The sequence below is a fragment of the Schistocerca cancellata genome, chromosome 6 (genome assembly GCF_023864275.1).
Source record: "Schistocerca cancellata isolate TAMUIC-IGC-003103 chromosome 6, iqSchCanc2.1, whole genome shotgun sequence".
NCBI lineage: Eukaryota > Metazoa > Arthropoda > Insecta > Orthoptera > Acrididae > Schistocerca > Schistocerca cancellata.
Genome location: NC_064631.1, coordinates 658,112,485 through 658,127,739, shown reverse-complemented (window position 1 = coordinate 658,127,739; position 15,255 = coordinate 658,112,485). Strand labels below are relative to the sequence as shown.

The window sequence follows — 15,255 nt, the reverse complement described above, 5'->3', positions numbered from 1 at the left end:
GCACATGAGTACGTGTTTGATAGTTCCCGGAGCAAGAGCTATTGTGCAAAAGATACGACATAAATTAGTGATATCTTGCGTTAGAGACAACCATATGTATATACCGAAAAATATTTCGGAATTAACTAATTTCCTCGTTTTCCAGCCATGTCGGTCGTCAGTCATAGAACTTGCTGAAGACAATTTCCAGCACACCACTGTGAATCAGACACAGTGTCGTTCAAATCTATTCATTGAATTCCCAGTACTATATGTTTTACATGAAACAAGAGAGAAAATTGGGGTAAATTTTAAATTATTTTCAAAAGAGACATATGGGCTTACAACGCTACATCTCTTACACACATACATGTACAATCTTGAGGTAGGTTTTACAATTATATTCAGGGTTATCACTGTCGTTTAACTTTCCAAATGATCAATATGCTTTCCGCTGGACGTGCGACAAGCGTCCACACAATAGTCAAACTCATCCCACACTTTTGTGATCATTTCTGAGTAGAAATACTGCATTCGCTGCTGTTGCTACACATTGCAGCGATTCACCGAAACTTATCGGAAGGGGAGACGTATAGATGTAGTTTTTCACAAACCTCCACAAAAAAGTAGATACCGTGAGATAAGACGTTCTTGGACTCAAATGGTGTATTCTGTACTGCCTTAGGTGTGGTTCTCACAGAGTTGATAAGATATGATATGCGATGCGACAAGTGATGCAACTCATGATACGTTGTAGAACCAACCCGCACTGGTGTACCCCGCAGAAGCATGGTTGAAGTGACTTAACTGGTCCACAGTGGGACGACAGCGATACAAACACCAACACGATTCTCTGTCGTATTGGTTGGCGCAACGTGGAGTGCTGGTTACTCCATGCAAATGTGTCGTTCAGTAGATTGGGAGGGAAATTTCAGATAATCCAATGAGCCTAAAAAAATTGTTTAGTGTATGTCAAGCAATAATTCATCCATCTCTGTAGTTATTTTCTCAGTAAAACTTCTACTTTTTACATAAAACATTAAAAACCGCTGTTTTGGGAATTGCACAAGTTCTGTGACATGCAATTTTTCCCATTCATCTTATAGTCTGATTAGCAGCTTGTTAACGAAGTGATTTTCTGTTTTCTATTGCCCATAGTTATTCTTATACTTCTAAATTAAGTAAAATGTTTGCTGTGAAAAACGTAGTCGGTGACTAGTTTACATTTGCTGCATTTTAGGTCACACAGTGCTGTGTACGAAATGCAGCTAACATGACGAAATTATTTTTAAAGCTGGAAGGAAAGCCATAAGACTGCCAGCAGCATGCCACACACGACGCCATTGCCACCTACTGTAACTTGTTGCTTGTCACATTACACCTGTACGAACATGAGCGTCGCACGGGTAACTGTAGCATTGCACAAGCCTTACTACAGTGTGTCGTATCACATATTGTATCGCCTCAATGAGACCCTCACCTTACAATGTAGGAAGTGCACTGCCGTACTCTCGAGCAAACTCTGGTCCCACAGCTAGTACTCCTGTTGAAATTTATCATATAAAACAGTTTTTCTTGCTGTGTTATTGCCATCATTACTCGATGCAGATTGGGTAATGAAAGAGCGAGAGATCAAGCTGACTGCACCATGGGTACCCCTGCTCACGTCCACACGAATTGGCTGCTTACAACTGGCGCCAAGGTAAACTTATATTTTCAGTGGGTAATTTAATATTCACCCCAAGATTCTGTCTTCATTCACGTATAAGACATAGTCTTTCGAAATCGGATGACTCGTTGTGTGTTATTGAGTTCCATGTTTCCGGTTAACACGAAAGATGTATGGCTTTTGTATGCCTTTGTCAAAGACAATTAGATCAGATCAGGATACTTACAGTAGGTGTATAACATTTGCTATAAAATCTCATATTGTGTATTCGGAAATGTTGAACATTGCTGCTAAGGATTAATGAGGAATATTAAATTTCGTACTCCGCTTTTTGATCGCCACCAGACGTAGATAGCCTAGAGAGAGTGTTAGGACCGTAGCTGGGCATGAGACGCTTGCTCTGCCTGACCACGCCCACTGCACGCACTTGGAGCGCCACCCCCACCTCGGGCCCACCTGCCGCCCACGGTTACCAGCACGCCTGACTGCCCTCGCCTTGTGTTGCACCTGCACTGAGTAGCGCCTGTCACCCACGACCCGCGAAGCGCTGGAGGAGCTGTCGACCGCGACTGGACTCTGTCCAGACCAGAGGGACGTGTTGCAAAGTGACTGTGGTTTGCTTGTAGCGAGATTGTGTCATTACAAACAGTTCTCATTTGTATCACGCAGAAGACCCGACTACTGCCACAGAAGCTTTTGAGATTGGTTCCCACAGTGAGGATCCTTAACGTTCGTATTTACTGCATAAGGTGTTCAATTTAAAACGTAGGTAAAGGAAACGTTTGATGACATTTATGTCAGATTTTCTATTGAGACATGCAATTTTCGGCGCTGTTAGGAATAACAATGCATCAGTTTTCAACTGAAGAACATATTTTTAACTTGTAAAGGCCATTTAGGCAGTATTTATTTTTTCTGTTTTTACTAACTTATTCCTCAGATGTCACAAGACCTACCTCGCTTCAATAAGCTTTGATGATGGGATCGTTTTCTTGCTATAAAATCACGAAAAATTTTCAGCAAGAAGATCTAGATCCAGTAGGCTTTAAATCAGTACTAATTTCTACATTTACTTTCTTCAAAATACACCTCATAACGTAACAGATAATACGGCGAAAATGAGATGAGAAAAATCAAATTTCATAACCAACAGCTGCTGATGAAATAATTTCTTATGTATTACTTGCTTAGATCAGATGATCATCTACAGGTGTCATAAAATTATGTACCGCAGGCACACTGGAATATTCTTTCTGTGGTGCCCTTCATACAGAATTTGATTATGAGAGTGTCTAATGATAAATCAATTGCAACAGTATAGTTTACTATTAACTGTATATTGTTGGATTTAGAGTAATGAAACACGGCACCAGCTACGCTTTTTCATGCATAGCGTGAAACGTTTCAGGAATTCATTCCCATTTCCTGAAATGCGTTCTGCCATGCATGGGAACACTTAGCTGGATCGGAGCTGTATTATCGAAAAGATTAACGACGCGGTTGCAGGCTTTCGAAAGACATTTATTATGATGACTGAAATTAAAACATTGCATTTTTCTAACGGTGGTAGTGACGCAGAATGGTTTATATTTTATTTGATCCCTCTGGAAGAACAATGCCAGCTGTAAATAATTTTGTAAGTCAATGGTCAAGCATTTGGAACAGTTATCTTTCTTTTCAATATTTTTCTTTATTTATCTAGATCGCAAATTTATACAATGATACCACCAGTTTCGATTGTGTTAGTAAACATTTACAAATCTAAAACAGAAGAAAAAATCTTGTTCATATAAAATTCTACTTACAGTAATTACAATATAAAATGGAAACAAAGTGACACTGAAGATACTATTAAACTATCGCAACCGTGTGTAGCTCGGCAAATTTATAGTCAACTACTAAGTCATTAAAACTACTTTGTGTTCGATGATGGTACTGCTTAAGAAAGAGACAAACGTTCTTCTGCTAGAGGAGACCACTGTATGCACAATTATGTAACGAAATTTACGTATAAAACTAAAATACTAGAAAAAGAATCTGGTAATTTGATTCAGGGTAGTGAAAGAGGTCCACAAGTTATAAGAGTAAAATATTGGCACAATATGTGAATGGATAAACCAACTTTTCTAATGAACGGACTACTAACTGGTAATGGGAATTTCACTAAATTACTAGCAAATTTAACAATCAAAATACTAGGTGCAACAGATGTTGTGTCATCGATGACTTCACCGTACGTCAATAAATTACGAAAAAATCTAACAGACAAAATGCAAAGTACGGAAGGACGGAAAGACACTATTAGCACAATCGAAACCGGTCATAGTATTGTATGAATCTGCGATCTAGCAAATAAGTTATATTGTAAACAATTTTGGCACCCAAAAATGACCAAATGAACTCGAACTATAGTTAATAAAGACTTTTTTCATTAGCAGCTGTTGGTGGCTCTGAAATGTTTGTTTTAAGATACTGCACCACTTGAAAATGACATAAGATCAGAATTTAACTGATAACATAAGACGATTGGAATGTGGAACTACCAGAAATTTTTGAAAATATTTCTATCCTGTACTCATTTCCCTTATTTCGCACTGCTGTACAGTGCTTATTGCCCCCAGTAGGACGGCCAGTTAGTAATCATTTTTCGAACGAGGAAGCAATGGCCCTTGGAGGTATGAGAATAAATAATTCTCCATCACTACCTAAGTGGCGCAATGTTGGTTAACGTAGTATTGATACAGAGGGCGATCCAGGACAGTCCAATGGATTAATCCCCGCCGTACTCAACGAACCAGCGTTTTAACGAACTGGCGGATCAGGTTACAGCGCGCTGCACCTGGTGCACTAAGAGGTCAGGAAACATTCCTCTACGATTTTCGGCCAATTTGTAGTGTAGGTAGAGTAATCACTAACGAGACTTGATCGCAGCATCAGTCTCTGGTTCTTTATGTATTTCGGGCTTGAAATGTTAACCGGAGAGAACATTATAAAAGATGTGAGGTGGAAACCTAGCCGTGGGGTCTCGGTCGGGTCTTCTGCTGGTTGTTAGCAAGGCAGCGCTTATACCGACGTGGACGGTACGACTGTGTTCGCAGATGACGGGTTGGACCCATCCGGCAATGACGTGAACAACTCAGTGTACAGCTCCCTCAGCGGGCATTACTCGGACAAAGGTAAACCGACCGCTTGCATGGGCACCCGCGGGCGTCCCCTCGGTACCACGTCTTAGCAGCTCCGCAGCTATCGGTTTCACCAGCCAGTCTCTGGCGTTCTGTGTGGGTTGGTCTCGACCGCGAGTACTGTATACAAATCACTAAAATCATTATGTTAATAATACCACAGCAGATGAAAAACTGCTCTTAACTGTTTGTTAATCTCGCCTGCACAATTGATTGTGTTTCACTTTCTAGTTTACAGTGTCTTTGGATTTGGTTGAGCAGATCAGACTGGGTACCGAGGGGACGTTCCATTAACAGAACAACATCTACAGAAACAAACAAAACGAGACATTACAGAAACAACATTAGAGCTAGCTAGACAAAGAGCTTCGCTTTGGAACAAACAATGCCTCCCCACCAACCTATCTTCTGTTCTGTCGCTGTTGTTCTTTGCATACTGTACAGTTAGCATTTAACGTGACTATTATGTTAACGTTAGGTTATGTATATTTTATAGCCGTGATGAATGACTTGTAAAATGTATGTGATAATCTTAGATAGAGCATCTCTGGTATTTCGATTTGTGCATTGTTATATACATATTCATTGTAGTGTAGAAGATCCAGCAGCTAAACAGGTGTCTCAGCGTTCACTGGTAAGTACATTTCATGTTGTTATGTAAGCTTTAGTTAAGAAGTAAGTGTATTTTTAAATGTTCGACGAGAAACTTTTCAGCAGTCACTTCCACAGCTCCACATGTAACAGCTTCTTTAAAAAAAAAAAAAAAAAACGGCATCGCTTCCATTGTTTTCTTACGTTGTAATGGCCACTAAGCTAAGTATCTTCCACATTTATGGTGCTCTCTTTGTCTCCAGTCTTTGCTAACTGTGACATTTTTGTGCATTGTTCGGTAACTTTATTTCTGAGTGGCTGTCTGGGCCATTACGAGAACTGTAATAATATTCCTTTTAGCGTTATAATAGTTTACGTTCCCTGACCTCATGAGAAACTAGCTTACAAAAACTTTCAACGTTGGATTCGTAGCTACAGCGCCACGACTTTAATGGTTACTCCCACAATCTGACCAGTTTGGATTTCATAAGCCAGTCGCTGGTGGTGGATGTTTTGGTAATACCTGAAACTAATTTAAAGAAGTCGCTCGTAAATAATGATGATTCATTAAAGTGCACGTACGCCGTAATACGCTGATATTTGCATTACACTTTCGACTACAAATTTATTTTCAACAAATTATGCTATGCAGGCAAGTAACGAGAGGTTTTTTATTTGTGTTATCATTACTCGTCGTATCAAATGAAAAAAAATAACTCCACACATTATTTGTGCTAAGCGTAATTCTGACAGAAAGTTGTGACACAGAGCTTGTCTGGCCCGCTAATAGCCTCAAACGACCTTCCATAACCAGTCGTAACAATCATTGTTCTGTAGCATACTCGCACACACCTCCTGTCTCGGTCACAGGAAACTCTGTTCTTCAACAGCACATACGCTTTTTGTCACATGACACGGGGTCAGGAGATCCACTAAATCCTGTGATGAGAGGCTAACTCTACTAATGATTAATAGATTACACTCTACTACATACTCAAAATAGGTCATTAAAAGAACCAATAAACATTTAACTAGCGTATCTTCTGCAGAGCGAAAGAACGTCAACTATATGTGACAAATTAATTTGTATATCAGTCACTATCTTCGCTCCTGTGCAAAAATATCGGCGAACATCAGCCTGGGACTTTGTGGGGCATTTTGGTACATGTCAGTGTTACAGTTAACATTGTAAGCCAAGTAGGTAATTTAGACTTGAAAGAGGAGTTAGGTAAGTAGATTGCAAATGAGTAAAATTTTACTGGCAGCCCTACAGAAAGTTTTCACATCCGTAAACGAGAAAGAAGAATGTGTTAGTGAATTTATCTGATGTATTTTTTGTATGCTGTTTTTAGGCTATTCTTGGTCTACAGCGAAAATGAGTTTCGAAAGATACTCGAAATTCTTTATAAGGAATGTTTGAAAGTAAGTTAAAATGAAGTTCAGGAAACCAAAAGGCAATGGAAGTAAGTAAAAAGGTCTTGGAGAACATTTTCAAATTCAATAGAATTTTCAGTACAAATTTTCCGGTTGTGTCTAAAATCCGAATTCTAGCAATGAGACATGAACCTGTAACGCAAATAAGGAAACTGAGAATTTTACAGATAGCAGAGGCGAAGTTCATGCCATGCATCACTACAGGGTGCGGAATAACAAAGATATTGGAGAAATCTGTTTAAAAATGGATGGAAAATGTAGCCAGGCAAATTACTGGTAGATGACCCAACCAAGATCTTTATTGGATTGCAGGTGCTAACGAAAGACCGTGACGATTGCCTAACTGAAGATCAGATGCATAGAAATGTCGAGATGAAATGATAACGATGACGTCGGCGATGATGATGATGATGATGATGGTGGTGGTGGTGATGAATGTGGTGACTCTTTTCTTGAATATAATTTTCCTCGTAGTTTCATGCATTTCAAGCATTTGGATTATCCATTATAAGGCAGAGGTGGCAGGGAGAGGAGCTGAGGGTAGCTCATTCGGGAAGAGAATTTCCCTGAGGAAACGGAGGTTCAGGATTGGTCTACGATGTATTACCGGAAAATTTAAGAACTCCATCCACTTTACTGCGAAGCTAATGATTCGTTCCCAATAGTTAGAAGGTGTGATTCTTTTAACTGCAAACTGTACCAAACTCTCTCTGTCACACTCTCTCTTTGCCACACATTTCACTATTCGTCTTTCGCTATCAGGAGGTGTATTGTCTGAAATATATTTACCTTTAATTCCTTAGCATAGAGATTTTCAGCAATATTCTTGTGCATCACTGTTTAGATTATCAAATTCTCTTCCCCTCTCCATTTTAAGAGATAGTGGAACCTTTTCTCAGTAAATGTTATGTGATTTGTCTGGTAAGATCTTATCAGTCAATAAGCACTGGATTAGGATTATTGGGTACAAGGTCCTCCTGTTATACAAAACACTCCTTGTCAATGTGACCCAAACATGTTTCAACACATCTACAGCATCATAAATGGGATTTCTTCATTCAGATTTGTGAAATGTAAACGTATTGTAAGCGATAGCTGATGTACGCAAAATTTCGCTTACAGGCGGTTTTTATTTTTTTCTGACATTACCTTATCTTTAAATTTTGCTACTATGCAGGACCACCTGCACATTATCAGGCACTGGTAGCTTCTCATAAGCAACAAAATGATATTAATGTGAATTTGGTTGGCGAGTCAACACATCACTCTATGGTTAAATGTAATTTTGTTGTGTCAAAATATTTCGCGCATGTATTTGCTGTTATTAACGTTTTGCTACGGCTGATCCTTTGTCTTCTGAGTTCTCATGAGTTATTGAAAACCACACACAAGTAATACCCATATTTTGGAGAATTTATTTGTAACAAACTCTTTTCGCTTGACCAACACGCAGTGTCACAGTGTTAATTTTTGTCCCATCCCAGTCGGTGTTCAATTGTTTTCAAATGTATTCTGTGCCGCATTTGAATTTTGTTTATCCCCCCCCCCCCCCCCGCCTCACCTGCATCTCTCTCTCTCTCTCTCTCTGTCTGTCTCTCTCTCTTTCTCTCTCTCTCTCTCTCTCTCTCTCTCTCTCTCTCTGTCTCTTCCCCCCTCCCCCTCCCCCCCCCTCTCTCTCTCCTTCCCTCCCTCCTCGTGTGTGTGTGTGTGTGTGTGTAGACGAGCTTCCTTCTTAGATGTTTGTGTTACCTTTAAAGTTCTTTAAGGTGTTAAATATTGTACACTTGCATAGTGCTATGTATACGTTTATATCGAAGGCAGGACCACTTGTACAGCATCACTCTCGTAGCTTCTCAAGGGGAATCAACTGATGTTAATATTAATTTGGTTGGCGAATTAACACATCACTATGTATCTAAAGGCAATTTTGTTGTGTCAACTGGCATTGAACACATAGTCAGAATACATGGGACAAACATGCTGGTAATTGAAAATAAGATATGCAGCACAAGTCAGAGGTCTTAAAAGTAACAGCCCCCGTACCCCTCATTTGCTGGCCACCTAATAGCCCGTAAACACAAGCCAACCAAAACAGAAACAGAAAGTTATACAGCTGAGAGGAAGAGATTCTCATTTTTGTGAGAAGGCCTGAGAAGGGTGGAGGGAAGGAAGAGTAGCGCTAGTTAAGTTTACTTCGCGCCGTTATCTGAGTAGCACGGATCCCTCGATGGGAGACGAAATAATACGTGTACAATCTCGAACATAACAAGGCTAGCTTTCCTCAGCCCTCGCTATTAATTCCGCAGACTCCTGCAGCGAGTGCTCGCCCCCTCCCCGGAAGGTAGGGAGAGATTACTTCCCCCCGGCGGAAGCGCAGTAATCTGGAAAGGCGACAATCCGGCGCCGCGGAGGAACCTCGGCGGATCAACCGGCCGGGCATCCGTCTCCTCCTGCAGACTGGCGTGGAAGGGCGACCCATTACATTCTAATTTTATGCATGACTTATCGGCCGAACCGCCCCCGCTTCCCGACTTTTGTGCCGGCCGCCGCTCTCCGCGGCAGCGTCTGGTGCTACATTTGGCGGAGCCTGCAGCCTGCTGACACGAGAAGACCGCGCTCCCTCCTTGCACGCCGGAGGCTTTAATGAAAAGTTCCTCCAGCCGGCGGGCGACCCCGGCTGCGCGCCACTTAGCATTAATTGCGAATGTTCATTTGGAGTCCCCCCTCCCTGCGAGTCGCACTCGCTCTCTCTGCCTCTCCCCGTCCCGGCTTCTCCGTCTCCTTCTTCCTCTCCCTCCCGCGTTCCACATTTTTTTTCCCCCAGCCCTTGTGTCCCTCTTCCCTGGCAGCGCTCCCTCGGGGGCCGTGCCGCGCCAGCTTGCAGCTCGCAGAGTGGCGGCGAAGAAATCTCCGCGACCGACAACTGCCGTCGCTCGCCGCCCTCCCACTACCTCCGCCCCTCTCCCAAGCCTCTACTACGGTCGACCCACTTCACGTGAGGCACGTTCTCCGGACACGCTAATAGTACGAGTAATTGAGTCACTGAGCAGAACAGCTCCTGTGACTTGTCTCCTGTGACTTGTTTTCTATGACTTGTCTCCCGTAACTTGTCCCCTCTTCTACCGTGCCACATCTACCTACACATCCACAGGGGATGCTTGAACACACACTCCAACCATAATTTATTTCCCTAAATTTACACAAGACGTCCCAAAAAGCACCGACGGCCGGCCGCGGTGGCCGTGCGGTTCTAGGCGCTCCAGTCTGGAGCCGCGCTGCTGCTACGGTCGCAGGTTCGAATCCTGCCTCGGGCATGGGTGTCTGTGATATCCTTAGGTTAGTTAGGTTTAAGTAGTTCTAAGTTCTAGGGGACTGATGACCACAGCAGTTGAGTCCCATAGTGCTCAGAGCCATTTGAACCATTTTTGAAAGCACCGACAAACTTAAGAAACAGTTACGTAAGCCAAAACAACCAAAACATGTCTACCAGAGTTGCCCAGAAAGTAGATGTAAATGTCGTGTGACTAGGGCCTCCCGTCGGGTAGACCGTTCGCCGGGTGCAAGTCTTTCGATGTGACGTCACTTCGGCGACTTGCCCCTTTCAAATGGTTCAAATGGCTCTGAGCACTATGGGACTTAACATCTACGGTCATCAGTCCCCTAGAACTTAGAACTACCTAAACCTAACTAACCTAAGGACATCACACAACACCCAGTCATCACGAGGCAGAGAAAATCCCTGACCCCGCCGGGAATCGAACCCGGGAACCCGGGCGCGGGAAGCGAGAACGCTACCGCACGACCACGGGCTGCAGACGACTTGCCCGTCGATGATTGGGACAACACAACACCCACTACCTGAGCGGAGAAAATCTCCGACCCAGCCGGGAATCGAACCCATGGCCGTAGGTTTGACATTCTGTCACGCTGACCACTCAACTACCGGGGGCGGACGCCCAGAAAGTGATGCACCGCATCTTTATTTTCTTCAGCAATTCTTTATGTAACGTAATGATACTTACACACACAAAGGAATGGTGTTTTATCTAAACACCCTATTTCTCCACATAATTTCCCTCAAATTCTTTGGCCTTCCTCAGCGTGAAACAACGTCGTGTATGTCCTATCCTTGTCGTGGTGGCGGAGCCAGTGCTTCACTGTGTGAATCATCTCCTCGTCGTCCTCAAAATGGCATTCTTTAATGGCCCAAACAAGTCCGAGGGGCTAGGTCAGGGCTGTAGGGTGGATGGGTTAACACTGTCCAGCTCTGTTTTGCGACGTGTTCTGCAGTCCTCAGACTTGTGTGGAGCCGAGCTTTATCGTGTTGCAGCAAAACATCTCCTCGGTTGCTGTGGCGCCAAAGTCGCCGTAAGGGCGTCTTGAGTTTTGTTAATGTGTTGACACATGCTTCTGAATTAATGGTACTGCCTCTTGGCAAAACATCAATGACATTCACGCCATCACAGTTCCAGAACACGGTGATCCTGACCTTACCGGCGTATGCAGTTGCTTTGAATATTTTCTTCCGTGGGGTGTGGGAATGGCGCCATTCCATCGACTGTCGTTTCGTTTAAGGCTCAAAATGGTTAACCCAGGTTTCATCATCTGTCACAGGGACAAAAAGGCCTCCCCCTCAGCTTCGAAACATTGCAGCAAATCAAGACAAATGCTTTTTCTGTGCGATTTGTGACCCACCGTTAGACACCGCGGGACCATGTTGCACAAACGTTTGAATATCCAAGAGTGCGGATAATTGCATCCACACTTCCTTTGACGATTAAAGACGCAGCGCCAGCTACCAAGTCGCATCTGTCTTCGCGTATAACATCAGCCCGCTGCAACATGTCAGGTGTGACAACCGTGGATGGTCTGCCAGGCCGCTGCAAATAGTGAATCTCCGCCGAACCGCTTTCAGGTGTCCTCGCTCTCCGTGCCCAGAGAATAACTGTATTTCTGCCGGAGGCAGATGCTCCATTGACTTTGCACAAGCGTTTGCGAATATTCCCCACAGTTTCTTTCTCTGCAGTGAGAAACTCAATGACGACACCTAGCTTGTAACGTACATCACCTACAGACGCCATTTTGAAACTGTCCTGCAGCTACGCTATCTGTCGGAAGTGCCGGAAACTTGGCGCGATTACTCAGATGACTTAAAATAGTACATACGTGACGTTTCGTGATGTCCTTAGGTTAGTTAGGTTTAAGTAGTTCTAAGTTCTAGGGGACTGATGACCATAGATGTTAAGTCCCATTATGCTCAGAGCCTTTTGAACCATTTTTTCGTAACGTTTCGTATTCGTAACATTGTTATCGGCTGAGAAATAAAATTCGGTGCATTACATTCAGGGCAACTCTTGTAGTAACGTAGACTCTAAACTGTATACCTTAAGGGCGATGAACACTTTTTCATCTTCGATAGAATGAAACGTGTCTCTTCTACAGCAACGAGTTTGCTTTCCACATTATGGAAAGAGCTGGTCTGGACCAAACCAAGAAAAAAACAGTCCAGCATCTGGAGTCGGACCAAACGCATACTGCTCATCACGTCTTTCATGCGACGTTCAGTGTCGACGGAAAGCGTCCGTTTGTTTCGCGTTGCAAACGCAATGATTTTTAAACGTGACGTTTAGGTGGTCAATCAATACAGCTGTCCCAGATTATTCTAGTGCGATATTCGCTTTATCGATATGTGTGGACAGGCAGAATAAAACAACAAGAATAACCAATAATTCAGAAGTGACAACACCTTCCACGGCGGCGGTAACTGCTGCCGCGCTGCACCCGCGCTGCTCATTCGCCGCTCCAAATCTCTTTATTGTTCGTCATTTAATGTCCCTGTTCATACATATAGATAAAACTCTAGCCTAATTTCTGACAGCTGTTCAAAATGGTTCAAATGGCTCTGAGCACTATGGGACTTAACATTTGAGGTCATCAGTCCCCTAAAACTTAGATCCACTTAAACCTAACTAACCTAGGGACACCACACACATCCATGCCCGAGGCAGGATTCGAACCTGCGACCGTAGCGGTCGCGCGGTTCCGGACTGAAGTGCCTAGAACCGCTCGGCACACATAGGCCGGCTCTGACAGCTGTATTGAATGAGCACGTACAACTCACTTTTAATAATCATTTCTTTTGTAACGGGTACAGAGCCGAAGCTTCCCAACGAAAGTGGACATCGTATCAAAGACGTGAAAACTAATATACGAGTGCTATTCGGAAAGTAAGGTCCGATCGGTCACAAAATGAAAACTACAGAGAAAATCCGATAAGGCTTTGCACAGATGTGTTGGGAAGTGTCTCCAGTACGCCCATCGATCGCGTCACATCGCCCTCTCCATTTCTGAGCATACAGTGAGCACATAAAGATGCGCAGCTAAACAGGGTCTCCCGCAAAGTGTGAGGACCAAGTGAGAAATTTCGCAGGGGCAATGAAGCCCGTAACTAGATGCTCCTGAGTTTCATCTCTGCTGGCATGAACCGCTGGCTTTGAAGACATTTTGGTTCAGTCAACGAGCTGTAGACAAGCACAGCCTGCTGCCTTCTACTATGACGAGGGTACTGGGAACGTGGGACAATGCTAGGACATATGTCTCAGTTGGAGTGGCGAGTACGTATAGAAGTAGCTGGAAGGTGTAGCTAACTGTAGGAAACAAAACATTTTTGATTTTCACAGTGGTCTCCATTTCGCGACCGATCTGACCTTACTTCGGGAATGGTCCTCGGATATGTGTGTGTGTGTGTGTGTGGGTGTGTGTGTGTGTGATTTCTTGCGTACTAACAGTGCAAAAATTTCTGCAGGAAAACCTCGTCCCGCACATTGTTCCTTTAGAAAATTGGCGTCTAAGAATGGCAATTTGGCAACACCGTAATCGCGTGAATGACAAGCATAGTCATGCAGTACCTAGTAGCTTTGGTCTTCAACTACAGCGGTGCGTAAAGTTTTGCGTTAGAACACTCCAGTCCAAGAGTTCGATTACAGGTCCGCATTTAGTTTTTTGTATAAATTTGAATTGCGATCTTGGTAGTGATACTGCAGAATTCACTGCTTGTTACATGATAGATGCAGGGTTTAAACAAAAATATGGAAGCACCGCGACAAACGTGTGCTTGAGCATTAGTTTAGGTGCTAGCCAAGCCTGCCGGTTTCTCTGTTGTACATCACCACGAACGGCACCTGTAAAATTTCGCCGCGGGGGGGATTAGACGAGCGGTCTTAGGCGCTGCAGTCATGGACTGTGAGGCTGGTCCCGGCGGAGGTTCGAGTCATCCCTCGGGCATGAGTGTGTGTGTTTGTCCTTAGGATAATTTAGGTTAAGTAGTGTGTAAGCTTAGGGACTGATGACCTTAGCAGTTAAGTCCCATGGGATTTCACACACATTTGAACATTTATTTATTTATTTTTTGTAAAATTTCCTCAATACATTGCAAGTGTCAGTATGGTCCGAAGAGTGTTCTGTGTAGTTGGCGTTCATTATGTTGTAGATAAGCCAATTGGAACGTGAAATAATATTGTTGGCTCTTGTACAGTGGGTGCTTCCGGACTGACCGTGCCGTTCTAGTCTGGAACCGATCGACCGCTGCGGTCGCAGGTTCGAATCCTGCCTCGGGCATGGATGTGTGTGATGTCCTTAGGTTAGTTAGGTTTAATTTGTTCTAAGTTCTAGGCGGCTTATGACTTCAGAAGTTAAGTCGCATAGTGCTCAGAGCCATTTGAACCATCTTCCGTATCCAATATGACGTAAGTATTCGATGTTTCAAGAGGCTCTGTATCGAAGGTTTGTGCCGCATATTCAGGGTGAAAAGTATTTAAACCGACAAACTCTGGGAGATTGTAGAGGACATCAAAACAAATATTTTTCCCTAAAGTCATTTTTTCCAATGTGGAGTATTTAAACCGGTAGAGGAAGATTTATCTGGCGGCGAATTAATTAAACCAACAAACACTTTTCCATTTTTTTATGATCAAGAGACAACACATTAACACAACCCAATTTCAATTACAGTAGATTTTCAAAAATGCGTTCATTGACACGTAAACAAAGGTTAAACCGTCGGATCATGTTCTGTTTGACACGGGCAAAAACCCCAGGAGTATCCTGAATTGTTCCTGCTGCTGCTACTATCCGGGCAACCAGATCCTCTTCTGATGCAGCAGGAGTTGCCTAAACAAGGTTGCGCATCTCTCCCCACACAAAAAAGTCCAGAGGGGACATATCTGGGGATCGAGCAGTCCATGATACAGGATCACCTCTGCCAATCCACGTTTCTGGGAACCGTCGGTCCAGGAATCGACGCACACGACGTCTGAAATGTGCCGGCGCGCCGTCATTTTGGAACCACATGTGTTGTCATGTAGCGAGCGGGACGTCTTCCAGCAACTTCCTCAAATTACA

The 15,255-nt window shown here is 43.5% G+C and overlaps 1 protein-coding gene across 1 annotated transcript in view; it reads left to right on the top strand.

Annotated features, from left to right (window-relative positions):
• LOC126190988 (lachesin-like) overlaps nucleotides 1-15,255 on the top strand; it is a 979,391-nt gene that overhangs the window by 915,600 nt on the left and 48,536 nt on the right. The window contains exon 7 of the mRNA XM_049931664.1: nucleotides 4,747-4,824. Within this exon, the coding sequence (XP_049787621.1) occupies nucleotides 4,747-4,824 (78 nt within the window). The remainder of the gene's footprint in view (nucleotides 1-4,746; nucleotides 4,825-15,255) is intronic.